Source organism: Petromyzon marinus, chromosome 23 (assembly GCF_048934315.1).
Source record: "Petromyzon marinus isolate PM22_M1 ecotype Great Lakes invasive population chromosome 23, UKy_Petmar_22M1.pri1.0, whole genome shotgun sequence".
NCBI lineage: Eukaryota > Metazoa > Chordata > Hyperoartia > Petromyzontiformes > Petromyzontidae > Petromyzon > Petromyzon marinus.
In genome coordinates this window covers 7,704,565-7,721,872 of record NC_133689.1, presented here as the reverse complement: position 1 = coordinate 7,721,872, position 17,308 = coordinate 7,704,565, and the positions used below count along the sequence as shown (strand labels likewise).

At 44.8% G+C, this 17,308-nt stretch overlaps 1 protein-coding gene across 5 annotated transcripts in view; it reads right to left on the bottom strand.

Moving 5' to 3' along the window:
- The window catches only part of LOC116945255 (otoferlin-like), a 203,638-nt gene that overhangs the window by 94,069 nt on the left and 92,261 nt on the right, over nt 1-17,308 (bottom strand). For all 5 annotated transcript variants that reach the window (XM_076069000.1, XM_076068999.1, XM_032959605.2 and 2 more), the window contains 8 exons: nt 15,580-15,739; nt 13,897-14,083; nt 12,683-12,869; nt 9,230-9,453; nt 6,275-6,383; nt 2,580-2,775; nt 1,270-1,390; nt 218-318 (listed from right to left, as the gene is read on the bottom strand). In XM_076069000.1, the coding sequence (XP_075925115.1) occupies nt 218-318; nt 1,270-1,390; nt 2,580-2,775; nt 6,275-6,383; nt 9,230-9,453; nt 12,683-12,869; nt 13,897-14,083; nt 15,580-15,739 (1,285 nt within the window). The remainder of the gene's footprint in view (nt 1-217; nt 319-1,269; nt 1,391-2,579; nt 2,776-6,274; nt 6,384-9,229; nt 9,454-12,682; nt 12,870-13,896; nt 14,084-15,579; nt 15,740-17,308) is intronic.

Genomic DNA, 17,308 nt, shown 5'->3' with positions numbered 1-17,308 from the left:
TTTAGGGACAAAAATCCTAATTTTCTTTTGCTCATATGCTCAGTCTGCATCTCAAACAGCAAAAGCCACATTCATCCAGAAATTCCCTGCAGTGACACCGACACTGTAAGTAGCCAAACATGCTAATCGGAGGCGCGGGGGCAGGAAATCGGAGGTGATTCTCCGCACGCGGTCTCGGCGGCTCTGCTCAGCGCCCTCCAGACTCACTCTCCCTCACCTGCAACCCACGCTCATTTCCTCCAAGGCTCCTCGCAGCCTCCGCTCTGGGTGTGGCCTCTCCATCTTCATCGTCTCCAAGACATCGCTGATGCCCTCCTCCTGCAGCATGTACATTCGTTGCGACACGTGACAGCATTATTTGCTGCTGCAGCAGCAATTGATTCATTGTCCAGTTCACATGGGAAGAAGTCCTCATTGAATCGCACTTTCACGCGGGTTGTATTTCGTAAATATTTTAGGCAAATCTGTTGGTTGAGTATTTTTTTCTTTGCATGTGGATGAAGATTTTGAGTGCCTGTAGACGACTGACGCATGAGCAAAACAGGCAACAAGCTCAAATTCTTGGTTCTTTCGGTAAAGTCGCGTAGATAGAAAAGAAAAATAATAAAATTAAAATATTTTTTATAATTTTATTAATTTCAATTTATTCCCGTTTTATTTTTTATTATTTTTTAATTTATCTTTTGTTTTCTATCTACGTGACTTTACCAAAAGAACTTTCCTGCAGTCACGAAAGTTTCAAGTCAAAATTTAAGGCAACAAGTTCAGAAAGAAGCTTGCTGTGCCGTCGCCTCCAAGTCAAATGTCGTACTGAATTCTCCGCTTGTCGCAGAGGTTCGCCGTTTGAGCCAAGCAACCACACCCTGGCTCACACCATGAGCACATTGACCACATATACCGCGCGCCATCTGCATCACGGTGGACGTTAACATATCCCGCGATGTTATTCGATAAAGAGTAGGCCGCTCGTGTGTGCGCGACTCCCATGGTCCAACTTTCCCGAATTTGTTAAATGACTCACCAATTGCTTAACCGGATATAATCACAAAGCAAATATCGCCTCCAACTGGCATACTACACTCGTCTGTGATGCGTTGCGCCTTCGTGATAATGGTGCGCTGTAGGTATGACGCCAATACCACGCGTGCTAAATCGTTACGATCACGTTGGTGTCTCGCACAGCACCCGTCCCTGGACACACCAACAAACCCTGCGCGTCATTAAGTGTGGGGCACCGCATCGGGGGCAGCATGGCCAACGCGCACGTACCAGCTTGTCGGCGATCTTGTCGATGATGTTGGAGTTGTAGAGACGCCGTCGCTGGTCGTGCCACGCGCTCCGCACGTACACGCACGGCTTCTGCTCGTAGTAAGGCATGTGGAAGTACTGCCTGCCAGCAAACAGCCGTCAACGTGGGCACAGGTTAGCTCTGGAATACCGCAAGACTGGGCACCTGAGCCCAATGTGCATTCTGACATCATCGCAATTTAATCAGACGCGGTCAATCCACTGCTGTACAAATGCCTCCCCTAGCCGCCTCCATCATGTTATGATCCTGCGATGTAATCATCTCCCCGGTTTATGTCACGATCTGTGCTTCTGTAGAGAGTTTAATTAAACTTGAGCAAAGGGCATTTGACATGGACTGTCGAGGGATTTATTTGTTTTGGGTAGCTTTCACACCAAGGATCCCGACCGTGACACACTTGATAATTAGTCAATGTGTAATTACTCACGACCATCAGGTAATCAGACACTGTTTATTGCACAGCCTGGGTGTGCTAAAGTGTCTGCTGATATTTACACGGCCGCAGAGTCCAGTGATCGGTGCGCTCGCTCCGAGTCCGTTTCAATAGAGTCAAACCACCTGCCAACACCAATCCGCTCAATTCTCACAGCCCCACCCCCCCCAAAAAAAATGTTATCGACAGAATTACAAACATGGTTCAACTTGCTGCAAGCCGATGTCAAATATTCCTGGGACATAATTTACAAAAAAAAAAACTATTTCCTATTAGTGCGGAAGTTCGAGCACAAACATTTGGTGGAAGCGGATTTTTTTTTTCATCCCCACTGCGGAACCAAAAACGTTTCTCTGGCGAAAACACGGAATGCCCGTTTGACGTCAGCGTCACGCATTCAAGTGCACTGCCTGACACGACGTGTGACATAAAACGATTGACCCTGCCTCTGGCCCCGTTTCCCGGTTTGGTTTCTCACTTGGCTCTGTAAAATGCCGGTGGAAAACCACCTGTCACTCAGAATCGGAATGTTTATTCAGAGTGGAGGGATCCGATCAGCTGTGAAGCAGCTCTTTGTCGCAAATGTCCAGTAGGGGTGGGTAAGAACGTTACAGCAACAAACAGTACAAACACATAATAGGAGTGCAAAGTACAGAAAAGGCAAATAAATCACCCAAAAACACAGACAAATAAAACTAAACCATCCACACCCTACCAGGCAAAGCCACCTGAGGTGTTACTGTGAAGGGCTGAATGCTGCAGTGATTCGGATGTGCCAGTGGACAACGGACACGAGACTCAAGTGGATCTTGTTGTTGTGTGAATGCTAATATATACCTGTCATTAGTCTCCGGCTTATAGGAAGGGGTAGTGGAGGACCCAGACGTGTCGTCATCCATTTCTGCATCATCCGTCTCATCATTCAGCAGCTCAGTCTCGTCATCCTCATCCCCCTCGTCGTATTCGTCCTCGTCATCGCTGCGGTCAAGAATATTTGACTTGTTCAGCCCATCCAAGCTGTTTCCGTAATTCCCTGTGAACAAACAATACATCAATAATAATGCCTTCCAAGTTGCACTTGATTATATACCAATATAGTGGGATGCTGCAACAGACATTCACGTGTTCTCTGATCCGTACGTTCCTCTGACTCTCAGTTTAATTGCCATCATTAATCTCTCCGGCTTCTTTGCTTAGAGGAGTCCATGTCTGTGATCCATAGGTCATGACAGGTAATTTGCAATGATTTATTTTTTTTAAATACAAATTGCTTTGTTGCTTTTTCATTATCAAGTTTTACATTTTCCACACGCACTTGATCCTGCTCTCACTCACCCCTTTATCTCAATATTTGTTTTAATATCCCGGTCCGCCTTCCGCAATCGCCCTGGATATATGAATTTTGCGAGCATTTTCCAGCTGTGTTACTCAAACAATTGTTTTCCACTTGTTCAGCTAACTTGTTGATGGTAGCTTTTGTTTTGGTCGTGTTTGTGTGTAGGCCCACGTTGCAGCCTTTGTTGCTAAGTTGCTCTACCGTTCCCATGTAGTTAATGCCCGCTGGGTGTTATTATGGCTATGTCATAAGTAGAATTTGACACGATTAACAAGTCCTTACAACCGTAACTTCATTTGTCCAGCCCAATTGTCAAAAAAAAATCTTCTGATGTGACTGTGCCTTGTATCTCCTTGTCAGGCTCCTCTTATGATTTAGATTTTGTAACGTTGTTATGATAATTTATAGTATATAATACACGCACGACCTGTTTTGTATTTTTACAATGTGTATCTCATTATTATTATTATTATGTATATTATGAAGACCTTGATTCAATGATGCAGCATAGATAAATTAGCTCTTCTGGAGATCATACTGAGCTGAAATGTTGCAAGACATAAATTGACAGAGGAAAGATTATAACATAAACTGTTTTTATATCCACCCATGTGTACTGTAGGTAAGACCCTCCACAAATTAAGAACAATCTAAAATTAACTTTACATATTTTTAAATATCCATACTGGAGTATTACATATATCGGTTGAGTAGCGTGCTATAAATATAACATAGCAACATGCGGGCCTACGAATATCAAGCTTTGATTAATAATTTTGATGTGGCTTGGAATGAAAGAGGTGAAAAGGGTCATAGCTACAACTCTTTATATCAATATAAACATCACCAGCATCATCCTGATAGTTTAATAAGGTGAGAAAGGCATTTGATTATTTTCTGCACAAGTACACCGGCAGTCAGTCATCTCCTTATCACTCCTGCTATGGTCACTGTTGACTTGAACATCACTCATTGATTCCTTAACCTAGAGTAATGACTCGGTCTACCGGACTGACTGCTTCGTCTCAGCCGTACTGGGATCATCCACCACCACACTGCAGGTCACAGTACTCACCCAATTAATTCACTCACTAACCCACTCACTAACCCACTCACTAACTCACTCACTCACCCACTCACTCACCCAATTAATTCACTCACTAACCCACTCAATCACCCACCCACTAACTCACTCACTCACCCACTCACTCACCCACTATCACCCAATTAACTCATTCATTAACCAACTCACTCACCCACTGTCACCCAATTAACTCATTCACTAACCCACTCACTCACCCACTCACTCACCAACTCACTCACTTACCAACTCACTCAACACTCAACCACTTACCTAGCCACTCACTCACTAAACCAGTAACCCACTCACCCACTCACTCACCCATTAACTGACTCACTCACTAACCCAGTAACCCACTCACCCTCTCACTCACCCAATAACCCGCTCACTCACCCTCTTACACCCACTAACTCACTCGCCCACTCACCTACCCACTCACTCACTAACCCAGTAACCCACTCACCCGCTCACTCACCCATTAGCTCACTCACTCACTAACCCAGTAACCCACTCACCCTCTCACTCACCCAATAACTCACTCACTAACCGGCTCACTCACCCTCTCACACCCAATACATCACTCACTAACCCACTCACTCAACACTCACCCACTTACCTAGCCACTCACTCACTAACCCAGTAACCCACTCACCCTCTCACTCACCCAATAACTCACTCACTAACCTGCTCACTCACCCTCTCACACCCAATAACTCACTCACTAACCCACTCACTCACTCACTAACCCAGTAACCCACTCACCCTCTCACTCACCCAATAACTCACTCACTAACCCGCTCACTCACCCTCTCACACCCACTAACTCACTCACCCACTCACCTACCCACTCACTCACTAACCCAGTAACCCACTCACCCACTCACTCATCCATTAGCTCACTCACTCACTAACCCAGTAACCCACTCACCCTCTCACTCACCCAATAACTCACTCACTAACCCGCTCACTCACCCTCTCACACCCAATAACTCACTAATTAACCCACTCACTCACCCAATAACCCACTCACTAACCCACTCACTCACCCACTAACCCACTCACTCACCCACTAACTCACTCACCCACTCACCTACCCACTCACTCACTAACCCATCAACCCACTCACCCACTCACTAACCCACTCACTAACCTGCTCACTCACCCTCTCACACCCACTAACTCACTCACCCACTCACCTACCCACCCACTCATTCACCCACTAACCCACTTACTCACACACTCACTCACCCACTTGCTCACCCACTAACCCACTCACTAACCCACTAACTCACCCACTTGCTCACCACACAGCAGGTCACAATGCTTCTCTGTTTGCTTCTTCCCTCACACTGCTCGACTGTAGAATTCCCTCCCATCATTGTATTATTCTCTCCAAGCTCTAGTTAGCATAAACTTGCTCAATTAAAGAAACGTGTTCCACTCGTATCTGTTTCAACATTGATCATTCAGTTTATTCCTGCGGTGCTGTTTCACATGCTGGGTCTTTGGGCCTGTTTTTAGCAACAGTGTTTAAAAATAAAAAGGATAGGTAACAAAAATGTTCATCCCTTGGACAGCTCTACGCTTGAGGGGGTCCTCCCCATTCTGTGTTGGTCATGGGAGGTGTTTAGCCATACTTCACCCACTGGTCCATGCAGGTTGGTGGAAGCGGTATACGTATATTACACGGTGATTATTCAATATCATCAAGTCCACGTGCAACAATTTACCTCCCATTTTTATGCAATTAAGTGTCATGCATTGGTGTTGCAATTCAATAATTAAAGTATCTATTTTTTTTTTTGCCATGTGTTGCTCGCGCAAAACTACGTTGGCTGCTGGGTTTTGCATGAAACAATGGCACGGCAACAACTGCACTGGGCAAAAGAGATGCATGTAAGAATAATTCGACGGATGTCGAGTGAGCATGAGAACACATTTTAATCCGCGCATTGCTGCACGTTCACTACGTGGCATAGAGCATCTGAAGTAGGACAAACTTAAACTCAGTTACTTCATAACTAAACTGCAAAAAAATTGCATTTAGCTTAACAATGACAGACAGTCACTAAGCTACATCGATAGCACAGCTCCAGTGTGGGAGTGGAAACTCACCAATGCTGATTTCAAAGCTGATCAGCTTGTCACTGATCTTCCTGTCAATCATCGTCGCCTCCAGGAAAGCTCCGAACAAAAAAAACTCTTCCATCTTTCCAGCTACAGACTGTCCGCGCAAGGGAAGAGGCGCACACGATGCATGTATGACAAGAAACACATATATACTTCTTATATACACACACACAGGGTGTCCGACAATAAAGATACCAAAAAATGTTCAAGAGTGTTATTGCTATTCGAGATACTGACGTGAATTTGATATGAATGCACGAATTGGACTTGTAAGGTTAAGTTTGTTGTGAATATCCATTGGTACTTTCTTGCTGTTTCAGACCGCTCGTTCACCCAACTTAACACCATTATATTCGTATCGCTGGGGTTTTAAAAAGAGCACAGTCTTACACTTGAAAACCAAGGGTACCTTGAAGAACTCCTGCTATGGTCACTGTTGTATTGTTATGATAATTGTTTTTTTTACCCTTTTATCTGGCAACAAAACTGACACCCTTTTTTACAAGGAGTCATGTTTACATTGACCACAATGCAAACAAAAAACATAACTCTGATAATGTATGTGGCACTGTCCTTGAAATTGATTGGTCCACACCCGAGGCAGCTTTCTTTAGAGCCTCGTCCAATCAATTTCAAGGACAGTGCCACATACATTATCAGAGTTGTTTTTGTTTGCGTTCCGACCGTAGGTATTGTGGTCAATGTAAACATGACTCCTTGTAAAAAAGGTGTCCGTTTTGTTGCCAGATAAAAGGGTAAAAAACCAATGATCACATTTTGTTACTGGCAAATGAGGTTTTCCAATAATGATCGTATTGTTATTCTTGGTTCTTTCGGTAAAGTCACATAGAAGGGAAATAATACAATAATACAAATAAAACAATAAAATTATCACGACGTTTCGGCCACAACACAAGCAATCATCATCATGACTGCTTGTGTTGCAATCGAAAAATAAAACAATAAAATGATCACGACGTGACTTTACCGAAAGAACCAAGAATATGAATCGCTTCAGTCACAAAAGTTTTAAATCGAAATTTACATCGTATTGTTGTTGATGATACTGCTGTATCATCATCTATCCCTACAGCTGTGTTGGAAAATGTTTTCTCAAAGAGTTTGTGCGCCGAATTAGATTGATGATAGTGAACGATGGACGACATGCAGAAGTTAATTCATGAATCGAAAACATCTAATAAATACAAAAACATTTTTAGCAAACTAAATCTTATACATCTATTACATGTATTCATGTTAAATGTAGGTCGGTATCGCAAGTAACAATACGACTATTCGACGTTCTTTTTGGTATATTCAATTTCGTCATCAACTGAGATGAGTGCCATCCAATTGCTCATTAGCTCATACTTTGTATTTTATTCAACGCGAATGCAACCAATGCCGTCATCACATGTAACTAAACCACCAATCTGTGTCACCACATAAAAAAAAAAACGTCGTGTGTAAGTCCATAAGCCCACGTGTCTTTTCAACACCACTGTTATCAAGCAGCATTTTGTTCAAGCGATGTTACCACGGAATGGCTTTAACCCGCTGGGTCTCGTTCGGCAGAGACAGGCTTGTGAAACAAATGCTGCTTCAGATTCCCAGATGTCATTGTCAAGAGCACTCCACGGTGCATCGACATGCATTTGACAATGGTGGCAGAACAACTGAAATTGAGCTTTAGATCCAGCAGTGGATGACTGTTCCCATGGATGTGACAAATGCTAAAGCAAACAGCCCTGGTCACGGTTAGGTGCTGCAGAATCAGGATTTTTATGCATACTGGAGGAATCCGAGGAGCTATGAAGCTCTTTTTCACATATGTCCCAGTATGAGCGGATCAGAGAGTTACAATAATAATACAAAAACTGAAAGGAGTGTAAAGTATAGGAAAGGTAAGCAAGTCACTAAAAATAAACAAAATTAAGAATAAAAATGAAATGAAGTATATCAATACAAATAGATTTTTCTACAATAAATGCAGCCTTGGACAAGGCAACAAAACAACAAAAACAACAACAGTCCCAGACCACAGCAAGACAACGCCACAATCTGTCAATAAAAGTGAACTTTAAAATTCAACTCTCGATACGCGGGTAAGCATCAAAGTTACAAATCACATTGGCAAATGCGGTTGTGTCCAGCAGCAGTTAACCTTCTGCTCTGGGATATTTTTTTGAAGCAGGATTCACGACGGGGAGGTGTGAAATCTATGTCTTTGTGTTCTCTGCTGGTGTGTCTACCTTTGTGTCTTGAATTAGATTTATGTCGCTGTGTTGTCTCTACCTATGGTTGTGTACCTGGGTGCCTCTCTGTGTGTGTGCCTGACAACTTATATCATGCAAATTTGTGTCCCATTGTCTATGAGTCCTAGCCCTCCTCCATCTCTGGCCTTCTTAAAGCCTCGGGACAGAGTTACTTTACTTCTTAACTGTGCGCGTGTCTCCCCCCATAGGTCTCTCTACGGTAAGTATTCTATCACTATCTTAAATTTCACACTTAACTTACAATTTAACAATCTTTGAAACAGCGTATTCAACCAAACCATGCGTTAATTGTGTTTTAGCCGACCGTCTGTGTTGCTTTATATAGTTTCCAAATTTTGCTAAACCCTGTTTGATTTAGTGTGATGCTTCGTCTCTCTGTATCCCCTGGTATATCTGTGTTAATTCCCCCTACTTAAGGTCTGTATATATATCTGCGGTTATGTGTTTCCTCTACCTGATGATGATTGCTTGTGTCGCAATCGAAACGTCGTATATTATGCAATTCAATTTTTTCTTATTTCTACGTGACTTTACCGAAAAAAACAAAGATTAATTCCTGCAGTAACGAAAGCATCAAATCTAGTTTGAGCTTCACGATGTCCACGAGTGAACGACCGAGCCTGCCAGAGGGACGAAGGGCGTCGAAGCGGCTCCCTTTGCTTACGTCGGCGACGTGAGGGATGGACTCCACCGAGATCTCGGTGTTGGTGCTCAACTCCGGAGACGTGATGTCCAGGATTTCCATGGAGATGCCCAAGAGGAGGCGGGCGCGGAACGACACGCCCTCCCCGAGGCCGTCATTCAGCTCCTGGTGCTCGTCCATGAGCGTGTAGTTCCGCGTCGAGCCGTACATGTTGACCCATGCCGGGCCGAACGTCGGCAGAAATCCTGCAGGGGGGGTGGGGGGGGGGGGGGTGGGTGTGGGATGACGATGGCATCAGGGGTGCCCACGTTGGCGAGATGTTATCTCCCTCGCCTGGTATACAGAAGGTCGTGGGTTCGATCCCGACCCTGACGCCTGTATATTTGGAGTTTGTATGTGCGTTTGGAGCATTTGGCTGTAATAAATGTCCACGTGATATGCCACTTCGCTGAGCTATCGTTTGCGATCAAGTCGCTCTTGAAAAAGAGCTGTATCGCTCGGAGGGCCTTACCTGGTAAAATTAAAGAAAGTCTAGTTTAGCTTAAGGTCTCACCGCAGCCACAGCTGTTGATGCCACCTCAACCTTGCCAACACTTTATACCCGCCACCAGGTTCCTGCAGCTGCTGCACAGCAGACACATGACCTCCAGGATCTGCCCAAAGTTTGGCCCGAGGATTTCCCCTTTGGGCCCTGGGCTCGTGGAGACCACTCAAATGCCTGTCTCGACAAATCGGCCCTCACCCGTCCTGCACATACGTGTCCCACCCAGTAAACGTTCTTTGCCGAACCATATCTGCAACACCTTAACACCTTTCGCATGCTCATTTGTGGATTGTTGAACCGCTTTATCCTGTTTCGCCACAACATGCCCTGCATGCGTCTAATGCACTCGTCCTCAAATGCCAGCAACTTATTTTTGAACTGCATATTTCGAGTCCAGATCTCTGCTCCATACAGTGATAGCACTCCCGCAAGACTGACATGATCAGTGGAATGTACCACAATCGAGTTTGTAACATCTACCCAGCTGTAACTCAGGACAATGTGAACCAGGAATGAACATTGAAGTGACAGAATACCGGGTCCATTAGATTACCAAGGAAGGGAGAATAAACCTCTGGTATTGGTGCAACACAAAGCATGCTATTGCGCAAAATCTGAATATGTTCAGATAAAATAACGCAGTAGGAGGGGAGGGAATACAAGTTTCCAAGATAACGAAAAGAGAATGAGGGTGGAAAGAACATCCAATTAATAATCAGCAGAGAAGAGGAGAAAAACGTCTGGCCCTGAACTGGGAGAGCAGGTGAGTAGTGCTTACATTGGGGGGGGTCAAATCACAAATAATGACCTTTCATTGAGTAGGGGTTGATTTGAGACATCCAGATTAAGCCTTGTGTACTGAAGCACGCAGATGGTGGGAGGTTAAATGATCTGAGATTAGGAAGATAGATAGAGGCAAACCAATGGGATTGTGCACAAACACTGTTATTATCTCCAAAGCACTGTACCAGAAACTGAACAGCTTACTGACAGTACATCCATGTATCCTGAATAGGCATCGAGGTTGGAATATACCGCACGACTTGTACGAATGTCTCATCCCATGAACTGCTCTTCCCTGCTCTGCGCAGAGACATTCAGTTAATGATTAGCTCGCGGAGATATGTGTTTCTTTCACTTTGTCAGTGATTCCGGTTTCCTCACTCCAAGAGATGTGTGCACCCAAGTCAAGTGAGAATAGAAATTGATCATGGGATTTTTGTGTAATCGTTGGTAGCTGGGCTGGAGCTTTCCAACTCAATATATATTCAACAACCTTCACTCCAAGGGATTACCAAAGGCTTCAAAGCAACCATCTCGCATCTCAGTTTAGTTATCTAACATGGACATTAGGTGCTGATATGGTATTCATTTCCAATTGTTTTAAAGGCAAAGCGCTTTATTGTGTGATGGATAGGCAATCGAACACACCCGTCTTATCCACTGAATATAATTGTTACATTTTAAGTGAGATGTATATTAAAAAAAAAAAACATGTAACATCATACACAAACAACATGTAACATCATACACAAAAAAAGATATTGTGCTAATAGGGAGCTGCCTAACAACTCATTGTCAACACGTACTTCGAAGCCCAATAGTTACGTATTTATTACGTATTCATTTCCCGCACTTACGCTTAGCACGGTTGGCTACGTACAGTGCGAAAGAAGTTTAACATACGTACATAACAAGTCGATTGTGTTGAAATGATCTACTATTGTATTAAAAAGTACAGCAATAAGATTGTATGTGTTTTTGTATCCTGCTTTGTCTCTAATACTGCAGCATGACCAGAGTCCCCCTTGGCTGGTCGAGGGTTAGGGGAGGTGGCCAGGTCAGCCACAGTCGAGAGCTAAGTGAAGAGAAGGGGTAGTTGTGGTGTTGATTCATTCGGGGGGGGGGGGGTCCATAAGCAGACATTTATTTGGAGTTTGCCCCTCTCTGGATTTATAATCTCCTAGAGCAGTAATGGCCAACCGGTATCTCCCAAGCCACATGCAGCTCTTTAATCCACCACACGCGACTCTATCGCAGGGGTATAACGTGGAACATTCTTCCGCAGTAGCAAAGGATAATGAATGTCTCCCCATGCTGTGCCAAAAAAACTTTCAATATATTCACACACTTATATACATATACACTTGGCTCTTTGCAGAACGGATGGGTACTTTTTGGGCTCTTGGTCTGTTACAGGTTGGCGACCCCCTGTCCTGGAGTTATGGCAGAGGAGTTTTACGCTTATTTGTTTAGCCAGGTGAGAACTCAAGAGGCCTAGGATCATCTCAGTGTCAAGGGAGACCTGGGATAGAATGACAAGATAAAATCTGATTAAATAAAGTACAGCGGAGCAAAAACAACTGTCATATGAAGTATGAACAAGAGATACAGATGCACTGTGATCAGAGAAGCGTTGCAGTGGGACGAGCGGAGACTGATGTAGACGTTTCTATCGCCACGCAAGCAATCGTCTTCAGGTGGGAGAGAGAAACAGGCTGCCTTCCGATGATTGCTCAATGTGTACCCATAATTATCAAGTTCAAATCGGAGCAGTCTTATTCTCTCTGAGGTTAAATCTAGGCGAGCGTTAATACGCTACTCGCATTGAGGACATCTATAAGAACGTGTGGGAAAGAGATAATGGGAGCTAATTCTCACGTCGAGCAGTGCGTGGAGAGACGCAGAGAGAGAGAGAAGAGCTGTGACCTTTAGTGTGGTGGTTGAACACGCTGTGTGGATCAGACAAAATGGTCAGCGTGGTGGACCCGAGTCCTCATCATGGGCGGACTAATTGATGAAGGAAGATGGTGGTAACAGTCCTCACGGTAACAGCTACAGAAGGGTCGTACGGAGGCGACCGACCAGCGGACAGCAAGTGACTGGAGTGAATCACAATTCCAACGAGCGAGGCGGGGGGGGGAGGGCACCTTTATCCCCGTCGTTGCAAATCTTCTTGAGGTCGATGAAGTGAGTGCCGATGGCCGTGTCGTTGACTTTGTCACTGTCGCGGATTTGTAGCTTCATGCGGCGGCAGAGAGGGGGGAAGAGCTCGGTGAACACCACCTGCTCGTTCCACACCGGCTCGTAGCTGCTCCGCTGCACGGACGTCTTGCCCTAGGACCAGTGCACAGCACGTAGCACAAGGGTCAAACTTTTGTTTCCCCACCCCCCCCCAGGTAAGGCGCACTGAGGTACTAAGCTCTTTTTGCAGAACGGATCTAGCCACAAATGACAGCTCAACGAAGCGGCTTGTCACGTGGAAATGTACAGTGTCCAAATACTCCAAACGCACGTCGATTCTAAATGTGGAGGGAAGAATCGGAGGACCGGACAAAAAAAAATCCACACGACCACGGGGAGAACGCGCAAACTCCGAATATACAGGCGTCAGGGTCCAGATCGAAGCCACGACCTCCTGTATACCAGGCGAGGGAGATAACATCTCGCCAACGTGGGAGCCCCTGATGCCATCGTCATCTCCCACTCCCCCTCCAGGATTTCTGCCGGCGTGGTATTACCAGGCGAGCTCGGTAGCATCTCGTCACCGTGGTGCCCATGCCAATAAAGAAATGCATGCAGGGAAGGCACCTGTCTTAAATTGGTCCTTTGACCCTATTTGCTTTCAGGACTTAGTGTAAAAAGCTATAAGGGATGGCTGCCTTCGTGTGATGGATGGGTTCCTCGATTGAGAAGAAGGCCCGTGACAGAATAAGACCTTCTCCATCCTGTCCAAAACAAATTGTGGGTTAGCTGCCTCCATTCCCCAGATATATTCCTGTATGCACGTATTCAACAACCACAAGACACACTCGATTGCGCTCAACCATATTGTTCCTGAAGGTTAGCTGACCGAAAACTGAGATTGGGTTTGATGTTGGCCATAGCATCATCCTCAAAAGTCACACTTCAACAGCCAAGGAAGAGATTATCAAACAGCAATTGCAGACCTAAAGTAGGCATCATTACCTTTATGTGTGGATATGAATGTATTCATGTCAAATATGTATATATGTTGAACTTCTTTCGTAACCGGAGGTGTGCACATATTCACACGCTCAGCATAAAATGGGCGTTGCACGCAAATGTGCGGCATTAAGGGTTGCGACGATCGTTCCCCTTTACACCCCCCGCTCGCCGGCACCTTCTGTCCGGCGAAGGAGACTTGCACGTAGGGGTCGACGAGATCCCTCTCCTGGCCCATGAGGGCCTTCTTCACGTTGGCCACGATGGCGGTGTTCATCTTGGGCAGGCCCTCGGCCTTGTAGATCCTCACGAAGAAACGGGCCCACTGCCGATCTGCCGGGATGCCTTCCGGAAGCAGCAGATTCCTTCCCAGAATAAAATGAAAGTATGGACGACACAAAAGTGTTTTACGGGAGCAAACACATCTAAATTGTTTGTTTTTACCTGATTTGATCTGCTCGTAGAATATATGGTTCTACTTGTATTTGATGGAAGCTTTAATACTGCTGCTATTTTCTGCTGAATTGGCTATTTTCATGACAGATAAAGGCAGAAAATTCCTTTGCAAGCACATGATTCAGGCCAATATTTCATGATAAGTATTTACTATTTTTTTTCATTCACCTTTATTTAACCAGGTAATAAATCCTTGAGGTTAAAAACTTCTTTTGCGATGGGGACCTAGCAAGAAGTCAGCAAAAATAAATCACCACGCACATACACACAATTTTACTGATATTGGCATCGTAATACGAAGTATCCATTCTGAACGTTCGCAAAGCAATGCATCACTATGTGATGGAATGGCCCATCGAAGCAGATATTACAGAACTACTCCTGAGATTCCTTAAGGTAAATCTTCATTGCATAGCATTCACACCAATATATATTTTTAATTCTCAGTGCTGCCAATATATAAACTAAATTTAATGTGATTTTGTTGTTGTTATCTATTCATTGGCGGCCAGCCTGCCATCCATAAACTCACTCTACTTGAGAATTTTATACTGGAAACCTGAATCTCATCAGTGCCAGCTCAGTGCTCTGACTCCTGAACCATGTAACCATAAATTCAAGCATTTTTATCTTATTTTAAAAAGTGTATAAACGGCAAGAAATTCCTTTATTTAAAAAAAAGATTCTGTAGCATATAATTGTTTTACATCCAGTTATTTGGAGCATATTTTACATAAGTTAACGCACATGCACATTGAAACACTTTTTAAAGACACTACGGGATAAAGGTTGCACAATTATTATACTTTAGGCTCCCCTCTTCGTATTGACAAGAGTTATGAACATTGCAAACCAACTTTGAGCATGTTTCTCAATTTTGATGTCAATCACACAAAATGCCATGGGCTACCTCTACAAGTGGCTCAGCGGTAGAGTGAGCTTCACACAAAAAAACGTTGTGAGTTCAAATCCTGGTAGGAGGGGTTGACTCAGTCCACCCTCCCTCTGGGGTTGATAAAATGAGTACCTCTTTGTGGGGTTGTCCTGTGGCTCGACTCATCCTTGCCATACGAACGTGGAATTTCCACCACTGGGCCGAATTGAATCCCCCTACTGAGACTTGAACTCGCAACCTTCTCATGCTTTGCTTAACGCCCCGAACCCGCAGCGCCACACGGCTGATACAGGCCAGTCGTTTTCACACCAATCACTCCCACTTGAATTGTTTGCAAGAGGCGCTGCCGTCATCACGTTTAGGTGCTGGTCAGGCTGTAAACGGGAGATGCGCACCACTTCAATTTGCAATTTGAGCCGGAAATCATCGACCTTTTTTTTTGTTTACCCCCCCCACCCCCCTTTAACTTTAAACCTCCTGCGTGAAACGGAGCACGTGAAAGGTACAAACCCTTCAATGGAGTCGGCGTCGTTGTCGACGGACTTGTGCGGCGTCTTGATGTTGTCGCCCTTCCCCACCACGGCGATGTCGCAGTTCACGTAGCCCTTGATGCCGGCCGTGATGTCGTCTGGGTCGGTGAGCACGGCCCACTTGTGGTAGAAGCGGTGGTCTGCCGGCATCGACAAGGAACGCGGCGGGGACATCGCGGTTAAATTCACCGTCGCTACGAGACGGTGGCTTTGCGCCGTCTGCCTGGCTGGCTGAGGGAAACGGCCGGTATGGGCGCGCGTTAAAATCCCGGTTGGTTTCTCCCCCTGCTTTAAACCCAGGAGCACCGGGCTTGGGATTTTGTACGCGGAGGATCTGTGCCCTCTCCCTGCATGGTTACAGTTTGTGCTCTTGTTGAGTTACAATAGACCAAACAAAATCTCGGTTGGAGGTCAACTCGGGTCTACCATCCTTGTGCAGTCGATAAAATAAGTACCATCTTGTGGCAAGCTAACAGCGGTCATCCAACGGAGATGCCTATTGTAAGAAATATTCACCGCTGGCTCTGCATGGCCCATGCAGATGAGGGCACTGCCCGATTGCTTTTTTTGTTGAGCAAGAGACAGTTTTTAAGGTCGAATTTTTTTAACCATTAAGGTGTGGCACACAATCGTAAAAAAAAAAAACACGTCAAAATATCATATGCTTCATTTGCGTTTCCAATAAGCGATTACTTTGTGTACATGTAGAATAATGCTCATGGAGTTTTGATGCAGGCATTTTGCAATGCACCGACTCAAAATTCCACATTACTTGCGCTGGTGCCATTGTGAAGGGTTGATGACTGTGGGGGAAATGTGCACTTTATGGCAGATGCAGACAGTATGATAGAAACATATCAGTTTAATACAACAGGGATAACATACAATTGGGATTGAGCATTGCCCACTTTCAGACCACCGCCAGGCACTGTACACATCAGTGATGTATAATATTGTATCTCCCAGACTAATGGATTGTGGTGTAGCTTGGAACATCTGAAAATAAAAAGTCAGTCGAATTTGTGAAATTGTGCGTGGATTTCTCCACAGCAATACTATTTGATATACAAACCATCATTTATTTGCAGTAGCAGCGTGATTATCTCAATTGTACACCTGGAGCCAATGTCAACGCTTTAAATCAATACTGGTCAGTTACATTCAGCCACAGAGTCTCTATCAAGATCAATATGGGTCCCCATGGCTGCAGGACCAAGAGAGTTCGTTTCTCTTCATATTTTCAACAAAACAAATCGAGGAAAGCCCAGAACCAGGGTACACGGCATCCAGACGCCCAGCATAAATATATGCGACAGTAGTTTGTTCTGTTTCACCAAGAGCTATCTGGGTCACCAAAATGGAAGTGTGTGCCCTTAGTTGTGATCTAGGAAACAATATAAATACTTCTGTATTTTAATCACCTTAAGTGTACGAAATAGAATGGAAACAGCTGACCTATAATACCCCATCCCCCCCCCCCCCGCCATGCAGGATATCGCACAATTTTCACTGCTGTTCGATTCACAATAGCAGAGTAGATATTAGGAGTATAACCAGTGACCTTTGCCCTGACAGCCAAATGCAATCTGTGAGCCTCCCTGGCCCCAGTCCTAACCCCTTTCAGCCTCAGAAATCACATTGGGATATCAAAAGAGCAAGAGGGCTGACTTTCTAAATAATGTCGCTCGGCTGATATAAATCAACGAACA